Below are 22,022 nucleotides of genomic sequence, written 5' to 3'. Positions count from 1 at the left end.
TTTTTTTTTTTTTTTTTTTTTTTTTTGGTTGCCCTGAAACTTTGTCTACCCCTCTTTTCCCCGGCCCCCATCCTCACTTCTCGCTCCCGATACAATCCAAGGTTCATCGGAAGATTCGTGGTTAATTGGCTTTCGCTGTATGATTTAGACCGGTCGCTACGCACCCACTAATGGTGCGGTCGGTGGGCGGGCGCGCACAGCTCGACGCTGGCTCAAGGCCAGACCGGAGAAGGAGATCGCGATGGTTTCGCACGGCGGTGTTCTGCACTATTTCACTGAGGATTGGGAGGATAGCAGCCAGTTCCAAGGTTAGTATTATCTACAGCGCAGCGCTGAGTACTTATTTGGTTTCGAAGTTCTAACTTCTTGTTACTTTCAGGAACCGGCTGGGTCAACACGGAATACCGCACATACACCTATTCAGACAAGATTGATCTCGACGATCTAGAAGACGAGAAGCTCGACTCGGATAATGCTAGCTTGGTTGAGACTATTGAATCGCGTCAGCGCCGCGGCAAGCAGGGTCCCATGGCTGACCGACAGAAGCAGAAGGAGCTCTATAAAAAGGGTGTGGATGGGTGGAATGCCCAAGGGCTGCAGCTTAGTACCGCGGAGCGGGAGGCAGCCAAGGTGCCGGCTGGTAAGGAGGTTGATGGGGTCCGAGTATAGATTGCTAGACCCGATTGGATTTGGATTTGGATTTGTCTGCTTTGAGAGCGGCTTGGGCATAGAGTACATAGAACAAGGATTCCCTAGAGTTAAAACTAAACAAACTGCTTTGCTCATTGGCGCCTGTTGCCCCGAAGCACAACTACTGTAAATGTCCATAGAGAGAAGGTTCGCAGAACAATACTGACAGTGAAGGACATGCACCATAATTTGACGTATCTTTGATACCTTCCAAATAATTGTAAGGGTAAAGCTATCCAGCATTCTTCGTTCTCCAAACCCATGCTTACTATACACTCGAACAAATTTGCTAATTGCTGCATCGGCTAGGCCTGCTTTTTCAACGGCATAATGCATATGGAATAATACGGCTTTCAGTCTCCATCACCCACAACCGCAAACAAATCGTTCTCTAGAATATTGAAAACACCCTCGCAAATGCAGTCACTCCCGGCCATGACCCCCTTCGGCACTTCGTCATCAGGGCTCAAGCTACAGAAAAATTTCTCCGAATTTTTGTCCACAATAAAATTCCAACCGTGTATCGCATTAGGCCTGATTTCGAGATGCACACGCGCGCCCTTGGCTCTGGCGTGCTCAACAAAGGTCTGAACATCATGCAGAAGCACATCATGCCGGCCAACATTGACCCAGGTGACTAACGGCAAAATCATGTCCCAGGCATGTTCTCTTCCGGGTTCCCACGGGTTGATAAGATCCTCAAGGTTCAATGCTTCCACACGGCCCCGTTCTCCGATAACTGTCTCAACGCAACGATCAAGAAGCCGTTTGCTGAGCACGTCCTTGTGTCGGTTGCTTTCGAACGTAGGCGAATTGTTGGTTAGAGTAACCCAGGGATACATTAACAATGCTCCTTTTGGTCTTTGAATGCCCTCTCTATGCAGGGCGATTAAACAAGAAAGAACCAAATGCCCACCAGCCGAGTCTCCTGCCAAGATGATTTTATCCGGAGGTATCGCCTGAGTTTCCACAAGATGCCGATATGCTGCAACGGCCTCCTCTTGCTGGCGGGGAAACGTGGCTTCCGGTGCCAGTGTGTACTCAACCGAGAATATACTCGTTGAAATGCCGCGGGCAGCTGCAATTTCGGCGACACGAAGGAGGCTCACGGCCGGGCTCAGAGGGTCACCGAAGCAGTAACCACCTCCATGGAACAAAACAAGCACGATGTCACTTTCTACCTCTAATTGGGACTTTCCTGGCGGTCCTTTGCAGATCCAGTATCCCTTCAATGAATCGCTGGATGTTTTAGTGCATAGCTGGGGCTGAAAAGGCCTGAAGCGATTGGATTCCAAGATGAACTCGAGCGATCGGGGCTTATGATAATAGCGTACCGATTCAAGTGGCAGGACGGAGGAAACACTGACCAGTTGATATTAGAAAATGTGCAAGTACGCGGCGGAGTAGACATACCCTCTGGAAAACGAACGATGAAGGTCTTCGGAGCAGGAAATCCTGGGTTCCTGAGGCTCTACAGCAAGGTTGCGAGCTCTGCGCAGCATCACCGAGAGAAATATCACGGGTGCAGCAACTGTAGCCACCCCCAGAGAGACAAGAGTTTGACCAGCCGGCATGTTGTCTGTGGGCCTATGATACTCGGTGTAGACGCCTAGTTCACAAGAAAGAATGGAGTGTGCTGGTGCTACGTAGGAAACGGGATCCCGCTATGTAGTTTCTATCAATTCACCACACCAGCGCATTTGGCAGGCACGACTGTCCACCTGCAGGCGGCGTTCAGCTCCAGAACAGGTAGCTCCTTCCTGCTGTGGATCTACCTGCTAGCCACCTGCTTTCATTAGATATAACATCAATCCACATGTCACTTCATTCTACGGGACCCTCAAAGAAAATAGAGCAGGAGACGAGTCTATGCGACATCATGTCATATCTGAGGATAATATTAAGGAACCATCAAGGACCACCACAGAGTTAAAGCCAGAGAGTACCCCGTAGTAGCACATCAGACCTCTAGCTAGAAGTATCTGTCAATATGTCGAAATAAGGTCGGGGGGCCTGCCTGATTTGAGAAATGCCCAACGAGTTCGTACTTAACCGATGTTGCAGCCTTGGATGGAATCCCCGAGAAAGGCGCATTGCCTAGGTCAAATCATCAGTGCCAGAATAGTAGCAGCGGGCATAACAACTACATGGGTAACCCAGGCACACTGCCTGCTGTGCAGTAAAAAGACGAAACACGGCAGGGGAGTCATCGAGATTCGAACCGCGAGTGCGAGAGTGCTGCTGAACTTAAAACAGGATAGGGAGGGAGGCAAAAGAACTTAAAAAGAAAACATTATCCTGCCCTCCCGCCCAACGGTCCAATCTAGTCCGAACGGGGGCAACCCCTGGACTAAACTGGCCCGCTACACTAGAACAATGTCACACTTGGTTGTAACTAACAGGGAAAGTGTCCCCAGTGGCTTTCCTGCAGCACAAGGCCTGTATTTGAAGCCTGAGCACTAAAGAACCGGGTATGAGGCGTGTTGGTATAGTATCGTCTGGTGACCGTTCACTTAGGGCCAAGTAAAAGTACTTGATTGTTTTGAGGCTTGCAATATCGCACCATGACAAGGTAGCAAGGCCCATGGTTTTTGAGGGAAGTGCACAAAAGAGTGACAACCCCAGAGAGCCGCGTACCCCTTCCAGACGACTGCGCCTTGGGCGGGTAGAGTAGAGGGCGCTTGATAGCACAGATATGGGTGAGTTTTCAATATGCAAGCTCAAAAAGCGTGGGCTGCTTTAGGAACAGGAACCTAGAGCGAGGGGCTGGTCATGACAGGCAAGGCACCCAGGTTCCAAGAGAGATAGGGCGAACCTGTCTCATCAAGCAGTAAGTGCCATGTCACGGTACTGGAACTATCGAGGACTAGAAACAGTCTGTTAGCAATTCCCGGCAGCGGCATCATGACCCAGGGACTAGGGTCTAAACAGCAACCCTGGCCCTAGAGACCAGTGGGTATCAGGTCCGGTGTGACGACGTTTTCACGAAATTTCTTTGGATTCACGCACTATAAGCTGAAACTCCACCTACAGCAAACAGGCACACCGCCGAGAGATAGGTAATGTGATCCTACTAGAGACGCATAGTACGGAGCTTTATACATGAATCCATGTTGGCGAGCGGAGAGGATGACGACGAATCGTCCATTAGCGGTCAGATATCTGTATGTGAGCCCACGACCGCGAGGCCTGAGAAACGACCTTCCTAGCGTTGTTGACACGAGCAAAGCTGCAAACTCCGAAGGACAGGAAATGTCGATTTTACGAGATTTCACAACGCGCGGTCTGGATCTGAATTCATCTGCCACGCGTTCCGGGACAGGACAAACCGGAGAGACCAAACCTTTGAGCGGAGTGAGTCTTCTCTTGGCACGTCATCAAGCAGGCTTGCATCCTCATTTCCTCATCAGTTCAAATGATCGCCATTGATTAGGAAAGATATGGCGCGCAGGCATCGAGATTGACGACACAGCCCGGGCTCCAGCGGGAGCTAAGCCGGAGTTTGAGGAACTTGCGTGTCGACATTGGACGCTCGTAAATTCGGGCAATGGGGCCATGGCCGAGCGTGCAGAGCGAAGCCCGCAGATATGAGGTAGAATCCGAGAGCCTGATTTGACAGTGGCGGAGCCAAGGCACCAGGGTTTCGTTTAAAGGAATGGGCCAACGCGATTTGAGAATGCGACGAAGCGTCTTTGTTTGCTTGGGAGAGTTTCTGTGCTGCCTGTGGTTCTTGAAGCGCCTTCCACTATTTTTAGCGTGTGGAGAGAGGCGCAGCCATGGCCTCAGGCATCGGTTTACCCCATACGGAAGCATCAGGCTTCGTCATGCCCGCAGGTGAATACGACCGATCGTCAGTGCTACACTTCGTTATAAACCACTTTTTTCCCCTGCCGTCGGATAGCTTTCGTTCCTGATCCAATGGCATGTCGACTCTCGCCAAAAAAAGTAGTGACTATCAAATACCGACAAGCCCAGTCACCTATTAGATTGTTACGCGCGCCGGCTCGAAATGCTTGACGAGAATCTTCCCAGTACGTTCGCCCGTTGCTTGCAAGCCTAGCATATGCGGGCAGCTAACCAAAGCAGCATTCTATCTCAAGCCGGCCAAGGATGCCTATCTATCCACGGTTTACCTTCAGCAGTACGGCAATGAGGCGCAACCAGCGTACTCCCTTCGCTATCCCGATCCCTCCTCCCCCGATTCCAGGAACCGCTTCGCCGCCGCCCTCTATGACCCTTACGTCCCCGATGTTGTCTACGGCGAGGTCCTGATTATACCCGAATGGACACAGCCAACGCTCTCGGCGGAAGCTATCCGCCAGAATGGAGGCGTTGCACCACCTCCAGAGCCTATCCTTCCCGCCCGCTTCACGATCCGACTCTACAACCCTGACCAACAGATAATTGTAAACTACCATCCAAAGACTTGGAATACTCCAGCCTCGTGGTCGTTCGAAATGCCGCAACACAGTTTCCGCGAGCCCACCGGTTCTACTCTCGACCGCGGACGAGTTGATCCTGCTGCGGCGGACACAACGCCCAAATTGCGCTTCAGCTGGCGAAAAGATAGCAAGTTGTCCAAGGATCTCACCTGCTTACTCCGTGGCAAAACATCCGCGATTCCCGAGACCAAAACTAAAAGCAAGGAGCCGGATATTACTGTATCAATTTTCAAAAGCTTACGTGAAATGACCTTGTACGAACCAAACCTATACCGCGTTGAAATGGAGGATTTCAAAGGTCTTGAAGTTGTTCTCATGCTTGGGGCTATCACCATCCGCGACGTTTATTTTGGTACTCTCAAGGAAGCATTCCATATCTCTAAACAAAGCTCCGCCACCACACCACCTACTTCTAATTCCCCAACTACCAACTCCCCAACCGCTAATAGACCGCCACGACCTAGCCCAGCCGCATTGGTAACCGACATCCCACCAGCACCGGCACCTCGACCGCCGCCAGCTAGAGTATCTCCTCAACTCACCAAACAGCAGGAACAAGCGCTGAGGGAAGAAGAACGACGGACAAAGAAAATGTTGGAGGGGGAGGAAAAGGCCCGCCGCAAACGCCAGGCGGAGGTTGAAAAGGAAACGCGTCGGTTACAGAAGCTTTATGGTGAGGAGGAACGGAAAGCTCGGGCACAGACTCCTGGACTACCTCCAAGACCATCTGCGCCGCAAGCGCCAAACGGACACAATGGGCACCAATACCAGCGCCCACATCCTCGGTATAACCAACGCCCGTCGCACATGTCTCACGGAGGCTCGCAACCGTACTTGCAGATACCCGGCCAGATGTCGACAACGACATTGTTATCGCCCCCAGTAGGGCCACCTCAGCCGGCGGGCAAGCCGCTACATAATAAGCGGAGTAGCTTCTTCGGGTTTCGACGAGCCTCAGATGAAGGGAAGCTATCAAAAAAGCGCAGCTCCATGTTTTGATCTGGATGCTTTCCTTGACGTCATTTGTTATAACGTCATTTTGTCTTTTCATTCCTATATGCGGATACCCCGGAGTTTTGGTGTTACGGAAAAAGCATAAGCGAAACAGCGCTATGCTAATATATAGAATCTGAATACATCCTTATATATCAAATATTATCACAGGAGCAGTGGTGCCTACAATGGCCTCCCTTCAACGCCCTCCATGGTTATGTTTACCGGTAGAATATTCCCTTCAGCGTCGAATTCCATACGATCAATGCAGACAATTCGATGGTCACGCGCAGTGTCGCCCAAGTACCGCCGATGGTAGACGATATAGTACTCCTCGCCATCAGGCGTGAACACGCTATTGTGACCAGTACTAGTGCCGACTAGATCATCCCCTTGCAGGATTTGGGTCGGGTTGCTCGTGAAGGGTCCTGTTGGAGAAGGCCCGGTGACATAGCTAACACCGTACGAATTGTCGCCCCATCTATACGCGATTAACTTATGCAAAAGCATGCCCAAAATCTGAGTAGCAGGGAAGGACCTGAGCATTCTGACAAAGGTGAGGACAACTGACCCGCCAACACTATACATAAAATAATAGATGCCGTTACGCTTCAACATCCACGGGCCCTCGACATACCCCGCCGGGGTAATCTCTAGGTAATCGCCCTTCAAGCTTACCATGTCATCATTCAACTCGACTACAATAGCGTGGCTCCAACCTCCATAGTACAGCCAGACGCGCCCATCAGCGTCGTCCTGGAACAGCTGCGCATCGATTGCTTCGGCACCGAAGACAGTCTCTGGTACGAGCGGCTTCCCTATGGCATCCTCGAATGGGCCCTCTGGTCGGCCAGTGGTCGACTTCGCTACTCCAATGCCTGCGCCGTCACCCGCAGAGAAGTACATGAAGTAGTCGTAAGTAGCGTTATCTCTTCCGTCACTGGAGGAGCCTAAATCTGAGTTTGCGGGCCGGCGGCGACGAGCCACGGATGGCGCCCAGGCTGCCCGGTTGGTGGACCATGGGACTTCGGAGATGTTAAGGATGGCGTGGTGTTTGGTCCATGTCAACAAATCCGGGGAGGAGAAAGCATCAAAGAAAGTTTGTTCTTCATAGACTGCGGAGTAGGTGGGATAGATCCAGTAGCGATTGTTGAAGATGCGTGCTTCCGGATCAGCGTACCAGCCGGGGAATACGGGGTTTCCTGCAAGTGCCTGGGCTATGTTGTTGTGCTCGCTCCCGAGGGGGCTCTGGACGGCCATGATCGATGGAATGAGAGCAAGGAGGGACTGAAGAATGAGGCTCATTTTCTGACACGAGAACGGACGCACCGCCGACGTCAAGAGCTGAGCTGATGATGAATCGTGGAGTTCGCGACTCGTGAGGTCGCAATGGAGAGGGGTCAAGGTCGGGGCCCCGGTTGGGTTTCACGACTCAAGACGACAGGGGTTGGTTGCCATCGGAGGCCGTTCCATTCTTGATCAAATTCTATTTGCTTGCTCGTGCTTCTCTCTCATTCCGTCCATTTCGGGGAGTCTCTTCGTCCTCCCAGTCCCGACCAACACGATGGCTGCGTCTCGAAGCAGCAACAGCTGCTGGACCCAGCTTATGGTAAACGGCCAATGTCGACATGTTTGGCCGTCTATAATTATCATGATGAGCTAGTTGCTCCCTCGAAAGTACCGTGGTCCGTGGGAGAGTTGACAGAGAGGTGAATACGAGCCTCCATCGCGCTTTTCCAGCTTTGCCATCCACTCACCTCGTAAGATCCACCCGCACTGCTGGAACACGAGCCTCATCCAAACGGATCCCACTTGGTGCGTTTGATCCGACTGATCTCCAATCGCAGAAATTAAAATAGAACGCCTCGAGGCGCTAACGGCTCCCAGGAACCGAACGCCCTCGTGTACTGGCCAACTTGACGCAGGCCGATCGCCGCACGCCCAGGATCAGTGTGATCCCATTCGTATCCCGCTCGAGTTCTTATCCCCCTCTCACATCGAAGTTATGTTTAAGAAGGTATGGATGAACACTTTGGGGGCCAAATCTCGCGCACATCGTGGATAGACTGTTCCTATGGATTCGTTCGTCTTTGCTGGCCTCCAAAAATAACAAGCCCTATACGAAATGAGAAGGAAGTGACAGGAGTCAGCAGTCATGACTGACGCCCCAGATCCGGAGAACTGCTTGGTCGTGTTCAATTCGTTGATCTCGCAGCTGTCATTTCAGCTGGGTCCTCGTCTTGGGGAAGGTAAAAACCCTCGTGCTCTCATGCCCTTTGCCAGATACTCCAGATCACTTTCCCAATTCACTTCACCTGCCGTCCTCACTGACCCAAAAAGAACTATTGTGCGTCTACGAGTTTTTGGCTAACCGAATACAGTGACATGACCAAGGTTTCCGGAGACAATGGTTGGTGTACCACACAGCACTGGCTGTTCCCGTTGTCGAGAGCGACGTATCAAGGTTAGTCTTGTCTACTCTTTTGCGAGAGAAAGATTCTTGCTGACTTCTACTCCTATGAAGTGTGATAAGGTCACCCCAGAATGCTCGCAGTGTCGTCGATATGGTAGAGGATGCCCGGGTTATCGACGAACGTACAGCTTCCGGGACGAAGGTCCTGGACTCGAACGTCGACACCTCTCTTCTGCTAGCCGTGCATCCAGACAATCAGTATCCGAACCGGCATCTCCTGTGCCAGATGCCGCAAGAAGGGTTCGCGATAATGCCCTTGATATGATGCGCCGGTATGCCTCACTAGGGGACGACTACATCAACACGAGCTCTCCCACCCGAATCTTACTCGAAAGACAACACATCCAGTGCTTCGCGGACTTCATTCGCACGGCCTTCCCAACCATGTACTATCACAATCGGTTCCGCGCTACCGACCGACTTGACTTTCCATCGTATGTCATCCAAGATGTCGGCTCTCACATCTTTCAAGACGCAGCTGTTGCATGTCTGAGTTCGGTTTATCTCGCCTATCTTTCGCAAGACTCAACACTGCTGAAAACAAGTCGGCAGATGTACGCGCAGACACTTCACGAGGTCGCCCGTGCGTTGCAGACTCCCGATGCAATGTCAGATGCGATGCTAAGCACGATGATGATGCTTAGCGTTTACGAAATGTATGCGCAGACAAACAACGACGCCTGGGTAGTCCACGCAGACGGTGTTAGACGATTGATGGTGAGCCGAGGAGCACGCTCTCATGCCCACGGTATGGCTCGGTCCTGCTACATTGCCTACCGTGGTTTCTTAGTAGCAACTGCTATCTACAAGGGGAAACCATGTTTCCTTGATGAGGAGGAATGGCAGCAATTAGCGCTCCACGTCGGGGCGGAGGACTCCCGAAAGCCAACTGAGTGGTCTTCGTCAATCCATCCCGCTGAGCTGGTATTTACAGAGATAGTCAAGTGTCCGCGCTATCTTAGCGAAGCACTCGAACTCGCCTACTTCTTTCCTTCTCCGTCTGTCACAGCTGCCATCCCAGACCTTATGCACCGCGTCCGAGCAACCAGTCGTGCCCTGCGTGAAGCAACCGCGAATCTTCGTGCGTCGATTGATTACGACCAACGCTCGCATTCCAGGTCACCGTATGAAGATGCAATGGCCGGCGAAAGTGGCCCTTCTCTTCTCCTCCAGGGAGCCGAAAGTACTATTGTTGTTATGAGAGATCTGCTGGATCGACTCGCAAGAGCAGCGGCTCGACCAGAAACTAGCTCTGCGCTTTCGTTTCGTGTCGTGTCAGAGCTGGACCGTGGTCCTCCTGTGGCTCCCAACAACCGGATTGACTTTCTTGCTGTCACCTGGTTAGATCGGATTGCTTCTTCTATGGGGATGATTGGCACTGCAATCGTTTCGGATTATTGAAAGAGCAAGACTTTGCTTATTTTGTATGGGTATATGCATAGAATGGTTATGGCATGGGACATCACATGAGCGTTATTTATGCATTCGTTTACAAGCCGCGTTGCCTTGTTTTATTTTTGTTTCATTCTTTTTCTTTTCTTCTTCTTGTTTCTTCTCTCGCTTAAGCATACTTATAGACTATGTCTTTTCCTTCTTTCATGTCTTAGATCTCTCATTTACTTTGTCAATTTCTTCATTCTTTTTTTAGACTATTTAATATTGAAGACATACAGACATTTCGGGATTTATATGTGCATGAGACAATCATATATACCAGAGACTCCATCTATACTGATTTTAGTATGTCAAAGACTCCTCCAACAAGCCTCTGAGCTCATCCTTTTCAGCCTCTATCTCGCTGTTAAGGTTGGGGGCCAACATTAGCACTCGCTTCTGAGGGAGAGTGCCCTCTACCAAGCCCTCGATATCCGCGGACTTGAAGCCCAAATTCTTCAGTCCTAGAGGCTGATCACCAAGTTCCGAGAGGAATCTGGCAAGCGCTTCACCAAGTACCTCTCCGGCACTTTCACGCTTAACATTCGTGATATCAACACCAAAGGCCTCTGCAGCAGCCAAATGGCGATCTGGGTTTGAGGCTGCGGTGAACCGGAAAACTGCAGGAGCGGTTACAGCGACGGAAACACCGTGAGGGATGATAGGGTGGTCGACATCGTATCCGGCATGCTTGTAGCCCGGGTTTTGGCTGGAAATCGGGTATGACATGCCGTGGCAGAGATGAACACCGGCGTTTCCGAATCCGACACCAGCCAATGTAGCAGCGAGAAGCATCTTGGACTGGGCCTCAAAATCATCGGGGTCCTTGACCGCGCGAGGAAGGTACTTGACTGTGTCGCGAAGGGCCTGGAGGGAGAAGATATCGGATATGGGGTTTGCGCCTTGATATGCGGGGCGGTTGATCGGGTTTGTGGGACGCGGGGTGCGTTCATTATAGGGGATTGCGGTCCAGGATTCGAGGGAATGGCAGAGGACGTCAAGGCCTGAAGAAGCGTGCACAGCGGATGGCATCGTTCTTGTGTTAATAGGATCACAAATTCCTAGTGTAGGCTTGAGGTTACGGTGGGCAATTCCGGTTTTGGCACGCTTCGAAACGAGATCAAAGATTGCTGTTCCGGTGGTTTCTGAGCCCGTACCAGCTGTGGTAGGTACAGCGACGAGGGGTTTTAGTGCCCTTTCGACAGGAAGACCCTTGCCGAGTGGTGCATTAACAAAGTCGAGGAAGTCGGCTTCCGGGTATGCGGTGTAGAGGTTCATCAGCTTCGCGGTATCGATGACCGATCCGCCGCCTGGATATTTAGCTATGTCACACGATGGAGGAGGCGCGTTTACTTACCCACTGCGAGGAAGGCGTCGGGTTGGTAAGGTTTAGCAAAAGCAATTGCTTCTTTGACTCTGTTCGCGCATTAGATTATCGGAATCGGACCAAGGGGTTCGGTGACACATACGAGCTATCCTTGGGTTCGACTCGAACCTTGTCAAAGACTGTGAACTCAATACCCTCACGGCTTAGACCCTCAATGGCCTGTTTCATGGCGTCTAGCTTTGCAACGTTGCTGTCTGTAACAACGCAGACACGCTTCGCCCTCATGTTCGCAAAGTCCATGCCAACCTCCTTGGTGGAACCGGGGCCGAATCGAATACTTGAAGCAGCCATTTCGAAGGCGTATTCTTTTTCGCGCGACGGGTCCGTCGGGGTTGCCATATGTCGTCGGACATGATCGGTTAGAGTAGGAGATCGTGGATGATGATGGTGATGGTTTGGATTTGAGTGGCAGGGGCAGGAAGGAGGATGAGTGTATTGGACTGTGCGTAGCAGGTTACGGGCTCTCGTGGCCGCCGAAGCGGGGATGCGGATAGCTGGGACCATTCTGGGAAAGGAACGTGTGCGACGGGAGAACGGGCTGGGGATGGGGAAATCTAGAGAGAAGCGAGGTTATATAACCCACCGGACGGAACAGGAACTCCAAATTGGAGAAGGGATTGGAGAAAGAGAAGGCGAAATTGGGCGTGAGACGGTGGAATCTGGCACAAGGCCAAAAAAGAGACCCAGGAATGCGGGTACATGCTACAGGTAATGCGGGGGACTCGGCGAGATGACCGAGGTCCCTCATTCTCCAGTCATAGCCCCTCGTCAAAGCTTGGCTAGCAGTTGCAAACACTCGTTCGGTGGCATTCACCTATAGGGAGTTCTAGATTTTCTATATATATATAGAATACCATTATTTCATGGCTTTGGAGTGTTCTCTGGCGTCTGGCAAATCGGCGCATATAGTGCCACAGGTGATTGCGGGATGCCGAGGCCCATCGTCATCTCCAGGTCCACTTTACACCCTACAATCAAACATTGTTCTTGCTGTGAGAGTATTAGCTGTATCCTTATAAGTCAGTTCAAAAATGTCAGAAGCAAGAGAATATTATGCCTAAAGATGTATTATATTGACCTCAAAACTGGTTCTGGCCGAGAGCTGAAACTGCCACGCATAAGCGCCTGAACCAGCGGGGTTGCCTCAGGCCGGATTTCCCCGGCCATCTTATCTTCTTCAGCTTCAGCTTCAGCCTCCCCTGTCGGCCCTCCTTTCCTTCTCATCGCCTCTTCGTCCTCGATCAATTCGTCTAGTCTTATCGCCCTTGCTATTACTTTCTTGTATTCTTATTGAAATCTTTATATTTCTTTCTCAAAATTATCAAAATTTCTCTTATCCCCCATACTTATCTCAATGGCCCGAACGCATCCCAGTTCCTTCCAGCAGCTGGAAAAGGTAAGCAATCCCCGCAGGAACAGCAAGCGAATTAGGCCACAGATACTAACCTAAACAACAGCTTGGTGAAGGAACCTACGCCACGGTATACTCCTGTCCCAATACTCTCCGCGACCTTGATCCCTCTAACTCACCTATCCCCTCTAGGTCTACAAAGGCCGAAACTGTCAGACAGGGGAAATGGTGGCGTTGAAGGAGATCCACCTCGACTCAGAAGAAGGAACACCCTCGACAGCGATTCGCGAGATTTCGCTTATGAAGGAGCTCCACCACGACAACGTTTTATCACTCTACGACGTCGTCCATACCGAGAACAAACTCATGTTGGTTTTCGAATATATGGACCAAGACTTGAAGCGCTACATGGATACTCACGGCAATCACGGCCAGTTGGAACCCTCGATCATAAAGTCATTCTCCTTTCAACTCCTGCGGGGTATAACATTTTGCCATGACAATCGAATTCTCCACCGCGATCTCAAGCCCCAGAATCTACTTATCAACTCCAAGGGCCAGCTCAAGCTCGCCGACTTTGGCCTCGCGCGCGCATTCGGAATCCCAGTCAATACATTCTCCAACGAAGTCGTGACACTTTGGTACCGCGCGCCGGACGTGCTTCTTGGGAGCCGCACTTATAATACTAGCATCGATGTCTGGTCAATTGGTTGCATTATTGCAGAGATGTTCACTGGCCGTGCGCTGTTCCCGGGCACAACAAATGAAGATCAACTTCAGAGAGTCTTCCGTGTCATGGGTACGCCAGCCGAACGCACCTGGCCAGGCGTATCGCAGTTTCCGGAGTATAAAAGCAATTTTCCCGTCTATGGTGCTCAGGATCTCCGACATATTGTCCCTAGAATCGATCCATTGGGTCTCGACCTGCTTAGGTGTATGTTGCGTCTTCCACCTGACCTGCGCATCAGTGCTGCCGATGCACTACGACACCCCTGGTTCGATGACCTTCCTGGGGCCCGAGCTGTCTCTTCGTGAATGCATCGGGAACTTGGGCCGACTACTGTCTCTCGATTAACAAACTCGGTTTCTGCCTCTGGGCTTTGGCGCATAGTACCTTCATCCGCGAAAGGCTTCATTCAGTCCCCAGATACGGTAACAAATGGTGGAACATTCATTGGATGGTCACTTAGGCCAAACGGAAAGGACCAAACTCGTACCTTGGGTCAACCACCTGAGCGGGCAGCTTTATTCAGCAGCATCCGCAACATAGGACCGACTCGTGTAGTGCTTCCTCAGAGGCCCGCGGACAGCCCTATTTCTAGACCAGATCGAATTTGTCAAGCACATCACCCCATATCTGGCAGGACGAGAAGGTTTCACTAAAAGCCAGCAAGATTCTGGTCGCCGCTGTAGACCAGGGATCTCTTTCCTAGCATTGACCTCGACGTTGCGTTCTAGATCTGCATATACCCATTTATGTTTATAGATAGATAGATAGATATATATATATTCATCTTCAAATTGTTTCTATTAATCGCATATCTTTGTATGCTCTAACAGCATCATATCGGCATATTACGCCAGGTATCACAGTTGCGCATCATTACTTCATGATCTCTGGGACTATTTCAGAACTAAACAGGTGACCGTCCCGCACTGCCCCTTGTATGTGCGCGTGGAAAATGAACAGACGCCCCCTTCCCCAGATCACTTCCGTGGCGCCCATCACTGCCCGACAGTGCTTCGAATTCATCCCCATTCCCACCCACCGCTCTCAGAGGATAGCCAGGGCGAGTTGGTCCTGAGCCTATATTTAGAAGTACGTCGCCTGCTTGAGCGTGCTTTTGGAACCAATATGTCCGCAGTTGATCAAGAGCCGTCTTGAAATCGTCGAGGATAACGGTATCGCAGAGACACTTGAAGATAAAGGAGAGCTATATTTATCAGCTTAGAACCTCACAACAACTACTGAGAATTCCAGAAGGCGAAGTAATACGCACCTTCCAAAATGGCTGGACTCCCGATGGAAGAGACGCGCTACTGAAGGCGCCGAGAACACTGCATTCATCCACTACGACAAACGCAAGAGAAAGGCACATCGAGGCAAGCATAATTCCGAACCGAGGACTAACAGTGGCGAGCTCCACAATCCCGAAATTGTATTCGCGTTTAATAGTGTAAAAGAGGGAGATTGTCGTCAGCACCCACCACGGATCTCTATATCACCACGAAAACGTTAGCCTTCACCCTATAATAAACGAATATAAGAGAACCAAAAATAGGGGAAGCACAAACCGAAACAACGGCTCTAGAGGCCTCGTCGTCAAAAAGATCTTGTTGATATTATTAAAGTATGTGAAGTTGGCATAGATCTCCAGAACCCAGTACGGCTGGACCAGCAGCACAGTGATGATGTAAAACCAGGAGATACGCTTTGAGAAAAACGGTTTATTCTTCATCCACGCAATCACATTGTGCAGACTCCACGAGACGTTCAGGCCTATAGCACTAGCGGAGAGATGCCAGCCATAGACCGGCTCTTTGGAAAAGATCCATGTCCCATGTGGGATGGCGAGGATGAGCTATAAGTACAGTGGTTGCGTCAATGTCCGATCCACGGATATAAATGATGAGGCAGATAGATACCTCTGCAAAAATCAATTTGTGGAGCAAGATGTGCCTTTTCATATTGCTGAATGTGACTGCGGCCATCACCACCAACGATCCAACCATGAGGCCTTGACCCCAGGCCTCGAGGACCAGACCGTCCGGGTCCGTGGGACGGGTGATGCGATTTGAGGATTCGGACATTGGAAAACACGTGGGGCTGCAATGGTCATGGCGCACAACAATCTGGGGTAGAAAGCCGTGGGAGGAGCTGGCAGGGGTGTACTTATAAGGAACATCTGTCATATCGTGCACATGTCATCAGTCGTATCAGGTACCGAGACAAAGGGACCCCGGGTGGCTGACCTACGGGGAATACACAACTCTTGGGATCTTTTGCCTCCTATAGGCTGCATTTAAAATGGGACGAACGAATCAATACGACCCGGGTGGTCTTTGTTCGCGCGCCATGCTTGCTCATTCTTCGACGATTCGACGCCCGGGGCCCCACTAGATCACTGGCGTCTCCAACTCCCCATGTCGGGCCGTATTCAAATTTAGGAGCAAGTCCCCGCCCATTTCTGACCCTTTTCCTGACTCTACTCCGGAGAAGCATCTGGGGAGCGCGGGGTATGGGGGCTTGTGCGCGCGTCCCCCTGCTTAGTACGTGGCATTCCAAATGCCGTGCCAATTGCAAGGAGAGAGCGAATATTAGAGCGAGATATAGGGACCTTAGGGCTGGAGGTTCCTTGGTGCCTGTGGAGATTCGGGGCACCAGCCAATCCGGACAGCCCCAAATCTCCGTCCCTGGGGAAAGACAACGCTCGGCACTTGCTCTCAATAGCCTCTCATTTGCTTCTATCTCCTAACTATTGATCGAAGGATCACAATTCTCCGGGTTGAGAGGAAGATACGAAAATTGAATTGTAAAATACCGCACGTTCTTGTCCACTCTACTTGCCTGCAGTCGCAGTCTCCTCCGCTTCCACCGTTGTCGGCTTCCCGTCGTGCTGGGCGGCTGCCCCGAACACACCCTGCATTTCTTCCAGCGAGACTTTCAAGGTCTGCGAATAAGCCCATTAGCACAAAAGCTTATATTTGCAAAGGCCGAGAGCCCGAGACTCGCGAGGAGCGGGGAACCCTGTAAACCTTAGGGTAGGGCAAGAAACATACCTCTTTCAAGAATACCCACGAATAAATCACAATCGCGTAATTGAAGATCGCGAACATCAAGAACATCCTCCACCCAATATTGTCAATAGCGTGGGGCGTCACCTGGGACATCATGAAGTTGAATAGCCACTGTGACGCAGCGCCCACCGTAACACCGACTTCTCGAAGCCGGCTCGAGAAGATTTCGCCAATGTATAGCCATGGCAGCGCACCCCAGGACATGTTGAAGCTAAATGCTTCCGCATAAACCATGATTATCATGGCAATTCCTGCCGACGTCGCTCCTGAGCTTTCCCCACCTGAACTTGTTGGGTGAGTCGCTAGCACGCAAGCGATGATGAGCATGAATGAACCCATTGCTGCAGCACCGACCATGAATGGCACCCTTCGCCCGATTCTGTCGATAACAAAGAGCTGGAAGATGCTGACACCGACTACCTTGACCACGCCGAAGAAGCCTGTCACTAGCTTTGACGAGCTCCCGGCGCCCACTGCTGAGAAGATTTGTGTGGCATAGTAAGCCAAACTTGTGTTTCCTGGTGGAGGACCAGTCAGTATTTACTCTCTTCAAAGATGTTTGGCCTCTTTCAAAAATTACCTGAGAGTTGCGCGCATAACTGGCACGTGATGGCGATGAAGATTCGGTATCGGTTTGCTGGCAGAAGAAGCTCACGCCAGGAGAAGTTATCTCTAACACGAGCCTCTTCTTCAATACCTGCTAAAATCTCATCGAATTCTTCTTGCAACTCTGGGGTCTCCTCTCCACCTCGAACCCATTTCAAAGACTCCCAAGCCTCGTCTCTCTTGCCCTTGACCGCCAGCCATCGGGCGCTTTCCTTGACGGTGGCCATCCCGATCAGCAGTAAAGTCGAAGGTAGCAGCTGCAGGCCCAACGCGATCTGCCACTGCCTGGTCTCGTTCGGTTGGGTCTGTGACACGCCAAAGGTGACCCAGTATGCGATCATCACGCCCAAGGCAAAGAACAACTGGAAGCAGGCACCGAGCCGACCACGCATCTCCTTCGGGGCCATCTCGGCGGAGTACATGGGGATCAACACTGTGGCAGCACCGATCCCGAGCCCTGCAATCACGCGCCCCGCATAGAATGTGGCTAGGGTATGGGCGTTGACAACCTGCAAGATTGTTCCCACCGTGAAGACGAGCGAACTGATAATCAGGCCAGTTCGACGACCGAGCCGGGATGCGATGGGCGTCGTGAAGAAACAGCCGAAAAAGGCACCGGCTTGAAGGATGGAGACAGCATTGGAGTTGACTGTTGTTTTCTGCGCTTCCCCGTATCCAAAGTCTCGCTGAAACGACTCGAGTGTGAGGACGCCACCTGCGATGCATATAAGCGACAGTTTTGAGCAATCAGAGATCAGAGCGACATACTAATAACACCAGTGTCGAAGGCGAAAGCAAAAGAGCCCATGCAACTAGCCGAGGCCAGATAGCAGGCCCGGACAAGGCCTAGCTTTCGACCCATGTTGTGCCAACAAGAAGCCCTTACAGACTTGTCAGGGGAAGAGATGTGATGGTTGGAGTTTTGGCTGGTGGTATCGGAGTTTTTTTAAAGCTATGGATCATCGCAAGGGGGGCCAGAAGATATATGACTCGGCAGGCGAGATCACGACATCTTTGTCAAATGATCGGCTAGTTTTCGATATCACCTCATGAAGGATTAAGCTACCCAGTCGAGACAAAACTGGACCGGCTTACTTCTTGTTGAGCTTAGTTGCAGTATCGAATTAGAAGCTTGTCCGGCCGCATGCGGTAGTCTGACAACACCCTAGTCTTTACTATATCTCCCATACCATCAAGTATCAGGAGCTTCACCTCTTCTATCTCAGGCTGAGGATCGGCAGAGATATTGCTTTCTGGACTCGTTATGTCATGGACGTATGAGCGTGTGGAGATGTCGAACGCGGGGAAATGCTACCCTACTGCATTCGATACCAGCCATTTTGCGAGCAGACGGTACCGAGCGACCTCGAAGATTGGGCTCAGAAGATTCAGACATAGCGGGCCCTGGAAAGTTTCAGGAGCCACAGGATTCAATCCTTCTGCGACAAAACGCCAAAGAAGTTCTCCAATTCGATGGAGACTGTGAGCTTTGGTCCCCTTGATGCTCTGTCCAGGCCGATTTCCATGTCTCGAAGGAGTAAAAAACGCGGTCGGCAACGTATCCCAAAGAATGTTAGTTTATGGTTTCGAGCTAACCCGAATTTGGAATGGGCATAAGTGGCATAAGCAACATAAAGTTTTGTCGCGGGTGTCGGCCTGAGGCCACAGCATCAGAATCTGGGACGCTTAAAGCTTTTAACCACGCGAGAACAGGGACAGCGGAACCATTGGCCGGCAAAATGAGGTCGCCTCCGCCGCGTGGCTACCCAACTAGAGACAACTGCCGTTTCGACAACCTTGACTATGTTTTTTTTTTTTGGTTGACACAGGATGACACGCCCAAGATGGCAATTGATTTGAAGCCCATGAAGATCGTCATTCGCTCGTTGGCAGCTGTTTCGTGCCCGCGCCGCAGAATTGCGCGTCCTCTGGGGTCGTGCCCTGGCGGTCAGCCTCTTGAAGGCTTCGCAGCAAAGGCGGTGGAGTGCGCTGCCACTTGCTGTGGCTAATCCCTCATCCTCATCTCGTCTGGCCGGTTCGTTTAAATGCTGGCCAGGAAGATATGCTGTTGACCAGTATCCGGCCTCCTTTGTGTTATATTGTTTTCTTTTGTTTCTTCTACCTACTCCTGTTTAATATATCGCAGTCGTTCGCTCATTTTTGCCACACTCGTTATCGCCTGTATATATACCTACTTTCATTTCGCATTTGAATATATTGATACCCGCATGCAGGATGGCGGGCCGGCTTTTTACTGTCTGCAGCACCTTACTGCTGTCCCTGGGAGTCCGCGCCGACAACTGGCCATTCATGACCCTGCAGACTGAACCTTTTCTTCCTCCCAAAGTTTCGGTAGAGAAGAGCGGCGAAACGGACCCCGGGTACATCTTCATCGGGCCCCGTGGAAACCAAGAGCGCGGAACCGCCGCTCTTATATACGATGAGAACGCCCAACTAATCTACCAGGGACCGCAAGAGGTTACCGCCAACTTCATGGTCCAGAAACTTTTCAACGAGGATGTCATTACCTTTTGGGCGGGTGTCATGACGGACTTGGGTTTTGGGTACGGCACCGTCCACATTCTCGACAACACTTATCGCGAGATCAATACCGTCACACTCAATGGTGACTTTGTCTCTCCAGACGGCCAACCGCGCGAATCATACATTGATCTCCACGAAAGCCGTGTGTCGCATCGCAATACGCTGCTGGTGACGGCTTACAATGTAACCCAACAAGATCTGACGGCTCTCGGCGGCGCGCCGGACAGCTTTATGCTGGACTCTCAGTTCTATGAGATCGATATCGCAACCAACGAAATTGTATTTTCTTGGAGTGCTCTGGACCACCTGGACGCAGTGCCTTTGGAAGAATCGAAGCAGCTCTGGGGAGAAGATGTTGGAACCCAAGAGACGCCCTATGATGCCTACCATATCAACTCAGTTGAACTCATGGAGGATGGGTACCTTATCTCGCTCCGACACTATTGGTCTGCATATTTCGTCCACAACAATGGTACTATCATGTGGAGACTATGCGTACGTTTACCCCCATCTTCTTTTTTCTCTTCCAAGGTACATGAACTTGTTACTGACCTCCATCAGGGCGAGAAAGGCGTTGGCGATTTTGAGATCGATGAGAATGGCGATTTCTCTTGGCAACATGACATCCGCATATACAACGAGACCGAGGAGGGCTTTGTGATGAATCTGTTCAACAACGCAAACACCCCGTCCGACTCGGTAGCAGCGACCACTGGTCTGAGCTATGAGGTCGACTTGGTCAACCACAAGGCCAAAACACTCCGGGTCCTGAGCGACGAAGACGATGTAATCCACAGTGTCAGCCAAGGAAGCTACCAGCTCCTCAGCGAACAGACCAACCACGTAGTCTTGGGTTACGGTTCAATCGCACGAGTAAAAGAATTCGACGCGGATGGGAAGGAGGTCCTCACCGTTGGGTTCGGCGAGGACAACGCGGTTGCATCATACCGCGGCTATAAATGCCCGTGGAAGGCGACTCCATTCTGGAAGCCTGCTTTGGTCGTTCAACGGACAGGTCCAGACTCCGTCATGCTCCACATGAGCTGGAACGGGGCGACGGAGTACGACAACTGGGTCATTAACTCCTCGCCTTATTCCGACGCGTCCGAGCCCAAATTCGAAGCCATTCTCAAGCGGGACGGCTTTGAAGCTAACATTGAGCTGCATGGCTTGCGTGGCGGGTTCCTTCAGGTCACTGCCCGAAAGGATACCATTCCGCTGGGAACGTCCGAAGTCATGTCCATTGAACAGAACACGGAGTCAGAGACCACGGAGCCAGAAGAGTCTCAGTAGATGGAAACGCTGGTCGCATTATCCTTGTACTGTCAATGGTAGTTTGTGAATCGTGGCTCTCTTGAGTCTGTGACACCAGGGACAGTTCCCGCCCGAACCGCCGGCGGGTCTGAGCCGAAGATGTACATTGAAAGAGGTTCATCATGTATATACACCATATATGTGTTGCTATTGCTTATTAGTAGTATCAGCATTATTATTTCTCTCAGATAGGCCGCAATTCACCGGCCCACGTCATCAAAATAAGCTCTCGTTGTAGTTGTTTAGCCGACGCGCCTAAAATAAATATGGACCGATCGCATTTCCTCATCGTCTGGGTCCATGTCGTGATCACGGCCACTTTATCACCACTCGATTCCTCAACAATCGGGCCATTCCATCTGCCTCCGTCCAAGCCAGAGATCGTCGGGTCGGCAGTCGCTTTCACCTCCACATTTAGCTAGATTGAATCTGTTTCTGACTATGTCGTGATTCTTTTGCTCTATATCGAAGTTCGGAGGTTTCCCATGACCCACACTAGCTCTCCGGCTGCCCTGGAGCTGTCATACATCCACTAAAGCGGTAATTACTAGCACTGCTACAGTGTCGATGTCTCGTGTTATCCGGATACCTAGGCGCATGCCTGTACCTGTTCATGCGTTCATGCAGGTACGCCTGCTGTCCTACCATTAGATCGCAATGTCCTTGATCGTTGGATAAGGGTGGAATGAGTTGGTCTCTTGTATGACCCTTGCCTCCCATAATGTTTATCCCTGATCACTGAGCAGTTCGGGTGTAGGGGGTACCCTTGATTCGAATTGACTATGATAGCAACAATAAAAGGAGATGAAAGGTTCTTTATTGGTACGGAATTGCGTCTTTTGGTCCGGATCGTATGGTTGCACGCTCCCTCCCGGGTGGGAAGAGACCTTGAGAACGGGTGTAATTGGAACGCTGGGCTACTGGGATGCTATAAATTTACCGTTGCATCTCGGATAGGGGAAGAATGAAAGAGGCCTGCAGTGAAAGGGA

General features: G+C 51.2%; 11 protein-coding genes across 11 annotated transcripts in view; 5 read left to right on the top strand and 6 right to left on the bottom strand.

The window, feature by feature from the left end:
- Positions 1-876, top strand: part of ASPVEDRAFT_37809 (uncharacterized protein) — a 1,518-nt gene extending 642 nt beyond the window's left edge. The window contains exons 3-4 of the mRNA XM_040811574.1: positions 149-308; positions 380-876. Of these exons, the coding sequence (XP_040664138.1) occupies positions 149-308; positions 380-669 (450 nt within the window). The 3' untranslated portion in view covers positions 670-876. The remainder of the gene's footprint in view (positions 1-148; positions 309-379) is intronic.
- Positions 877-1,043: 167 nt separating this feature from the next.
- On the bottom strand, positions 1,044-2,264 carry ASPVEDRAFT_50101 (uncharacterized protein; the record flags this gene model as incomplete). The annotated part of the gene is made up of 2 exons (XM_040814260.1): positions 1,044-2,052; positions 2,104-2,264. The coding sequence occupies 2 exons, from the start codon at positions 2,262-2,264 to the stop codon at positions 1,044-1,046; spliced, it is 1,170 nt and encodes a 389-aa protein (XP_040664137.1).
- Positions 2,265-3,359: 1,095 nt separating this feature from the next.
- On the bottom strand, positions 3,360-4,217 carry ASPVEDRAFT_456255 (uncharacterized protein). Its single transcript, XM_040813343.1, has 3 exons — positions 4,034-4,217; positions 3,722-3,981; positions 3,360-3,556 (listed from the first exon to the last, which is right to left on the bottom strand). Exons 1-3 carry the CDS (start codon positions 4,087-4,089, stop codon positions 3,444-3,446), a joined length of 429 nt encoding a protein of 142 aa, XP_040664136.1. The 5' UTR covers positions 4,090-4,217; the 3' UTR covers positions 3,360-3,443.
- Positions 4,218-4,601: 384 nt separating this feature from the next.
- Positions 4,602-6,220, top strand: ASPVEDRAFT_455991 (uncharacterized protein). Its single transcript, XM_040813335.1, has 2 exons — positions 4,602-4,721; positions 4,777-6,220. The coding sequence occupies exons 1-2, from the start codon at positions 4,700-4,702 to the stop codon at positions 6,129-6,131; spliced, it is 1,377 nt and encodes a 458-aa protein (XP_040664135.1). The 5' UTR covers positions 4,602-4,699; the 3' UTR covers positions 6,132-6,220.
- Positions 6,221-6,308: 88 nt separating this feature from the next.
- ASPVEDRAFT_123270 (glycoside hydrolase family 43 protein) lies at positions 6,309-7,385 on the bottom strand (the record flags this gene model as incomplete). Its single annotated transcript, XM_040806065.1, has 2 exons — positions 6,309-6,606; positions 6,697-7,385. 2 exons carry the CDS (start codon positions 7,383-7,385, stop codon positions 6,309-6,311), a joined length of 987 nt encoding a protein of 328 aa, XP_040664134.1.
- Positions 7,386-8,532: 1,147 nt separating this feature from the next.
- Positions 8,533-9,999, top strand: ASPVEDRAFT_80027 (Zn(II)2Cys6 transcription factor; the record flags this gene model as incomplete). Its single annotated transcript, XM_040816799.1, has 2 exons — positions 8,533-8,589; positions 8,650-9,999. The coding sequence occupies 2 exons, from the start codon at positions 8,533-8,535 to the stop codon at positions 9,997-9,999; spliced, it is 1,407 nt and encodes a 468-aa protein (XP_040664133.1).
- Positions 10,000-10,335: 336 nt separating this feature from the next.
- On the bottom strand, positions 10,336-11,923 carry ASPVEDRAFT_124745 (hydroxyacid-oxoacid transhydrogenase; the record flags this gene model as incomplete). The annotated part of the gene is made up of 3 exons (XM_040806212.1): positions 10,336-11,342; positions 11,390-11,448; positions 11,502-11,923. 3 exons carry the CDS (start codon positions 11,921-11,923, stop codon positions 10,336-10,338), a joined length of 1,488 nt encoding a protein of 495 aa, XP_040664132.1.
- Positions 11,924-12,506: 583 nt separating this feature from the next.
- On the top strand, positions 12,507-13,805 carry ASPVEDRAFT_68978 (uncharacterized protein; the record flags this gene model as incomplete). Its single annotated transcript, XM_040816010.1, has 3 exons — positions 12,507-12,815; positions 12,877-12,900; positions 12,963-13,805. The coding sequence occupies exons 1-3, from the start codon at positions 12,774-12,776 to the stop codon at positions 13,803-13,805; spliced, it is 909 nt and encodes a 302-aa protein (XP_040664131.1). The 5' UTR covers positions 12,507-12,773.
- Positions 13,806-14,276: 471 nt separating this feature from the next.
- ASPVEDRAFT_37800 (uncharacterized protein) lies at positions 14,277-16,027 on the bottom strand. The gene is made up of 4 exons (XM_040811573.1): positions 15,417-16,027; positions 15,066-15,352; positions 14,771-14,987; positions 14,277-14,704 (listed from the first exon to the last, which is right to left on the bottom strand). Exons 1-4 carry the CDS (start codon positions 15,681-15,683, stop codon positions 14,405-14,407), a joined length of 1,071 nt encoding a protein of 356 aa, XP_040664130.1. The 5' UTR covers positions 15,684-16,027; the 3' UTR covers positions 14,277-14,404.
- A 261-nt stretch (positions 16,028-16,288) lies between these two features.
- Positions 16,289-18,437, bottom strand: ASPVEDRAFT_455690 (putative MFS sugar transporter). Its single transcript, XM_040813325.1, has 5 exons — positions 18,387-18,437; positions 17,943-18,328; positions 17,149-17,889; positions 16,551-17,086; positions 16,289-16,441 (listed from the first exon to the last, which is right to left on the bottom strand). Exons 2-5 carry the CDS (start codon positions 18,034-18,036, stop codon positions 16,331-16,333), a joined length of 1,482 nt encoding a protein of 493 aa, XP_040664129.1. The 5' UTR covers positions 18,037-18,328; positions 18,387-18,437; the 3' UTR covers positions 16,289-16,330.
- A 972-nt stretch (positions 18,438-19,409) lies between these two features.
- On the top strand, positions 19,410-21,011 carry ASPVEDRAFT_50093 (arylsulfotransferase family protein; the record flags this gene model as incomplete). Its single annotated transcript, XM_040814259.1, has 2 exons — positions 19,410-20,213; positions 20,280-21,011. The coding sequence occupies 2 exons, from the start codon at positions 19,410-19,412 to the stop codon at positions 21,009-21,011; spliced, it is 1,536 nt and encodes a 511-aa protein (XP_040664128.1).
- Positions 21,012-22,022: the final 1,011 nt, after the last annotated feature.

Source organism: Aspergillus versicolor (assembly GCF_001890125.1).
Source record: "Aspergillus versicolor CBS 583.65 unplaced genomic scaffold ASPVEscaffold_2, whole genome shotgun sequence".
NCBI classification, from domain to species: Eukaryota; Fungi; Ascomycota; class Eurotiomycetes; order Eurotiales; family Aspergillaceae; genus Aspergillus; species Aspergillus versicolor.
The sequence above is the reverse complement of the archived record's forward strand: the minus strand, read 5'-3'. Positions and strand labels throughout refer to the sequence as shown.

Coding starts and splice junctions, on each gene's coding strand:
- ASPVEDRAFT_456255 (XM_040813343.1), bottom strand. CDS start 4,089: ATGAGGATGCAAGCCTGCTTGATGACGTGCCAAGAGAAGACTCACTCC. Junction 3,982..4,033: donor AAGACTCACTCCGCTCAAAG/GTTTGGTCTCTC, acceptor AGATGAATTCAG/ATCCAGACCGCGCGTTGTGA. Junction 3,557..3,721: donor CGGCGGTGTGCCTGTTTGCT/GTAGGTGGAGTT, acceptor GACTGTTTCTAG/TCCTCGATAGTTCCAGTACC.
- ASPVEDRAFT_455991 (XM_040813335.1), top strand. CDS start 4,700: ATGCTTGACGAGAATCTTCCCA. Junction 4,722..4,776: donor GCTTGACGAGAATCTTCCCA/GTACGTTCGCCC, acceptor TAACCAAAGCAG/CATTCTATCTCAAGCCGGCC.
- ASPVEDRAFT_37800 (XM_040811573.1), bottom strand. CDS start 15,683: ATGACAGATGTTCCTTATAAGTACACCCCTGCCAGCTCCTCCCACGGC. Junction 15,353..15,416: donor ACAAATTGATTTTTGCAGAG/GTATCTATCTGC, acceptor CTGTACTTATAG/CTCATCCTCGCCATCCCACA. Junction 14,988..15,065: donor CCTCTAGAGCCGTTGTTTCG/GTTTGTGCTTCC, acceptor GTGGTGATATAG/AGATCCGTGGTGGGTGCTGA.
- ASPVEDRAFT_455690 (XM_040813325.1), bottom strand. CDS start 18,036: ATGGGTCGAAAGCTAGGCCTTGTCCGGGCCTGCTATCTGGCCTCGGCT. Junction 17,087..17,148: donor GTTATGCGCGCAACTCTCAG/GTAATTTTTGAA, acceptor GTCCTCCACCAG/GAAACACAAGTTTGGCTTAC. Junction 16,442..16,550: donor CGTGGGTATTCTTGAAAGAG/GTATGTTTCTTG, acceptor GCTTATTCGCAG/ACCTTGAAAGTCTCGCTGGA.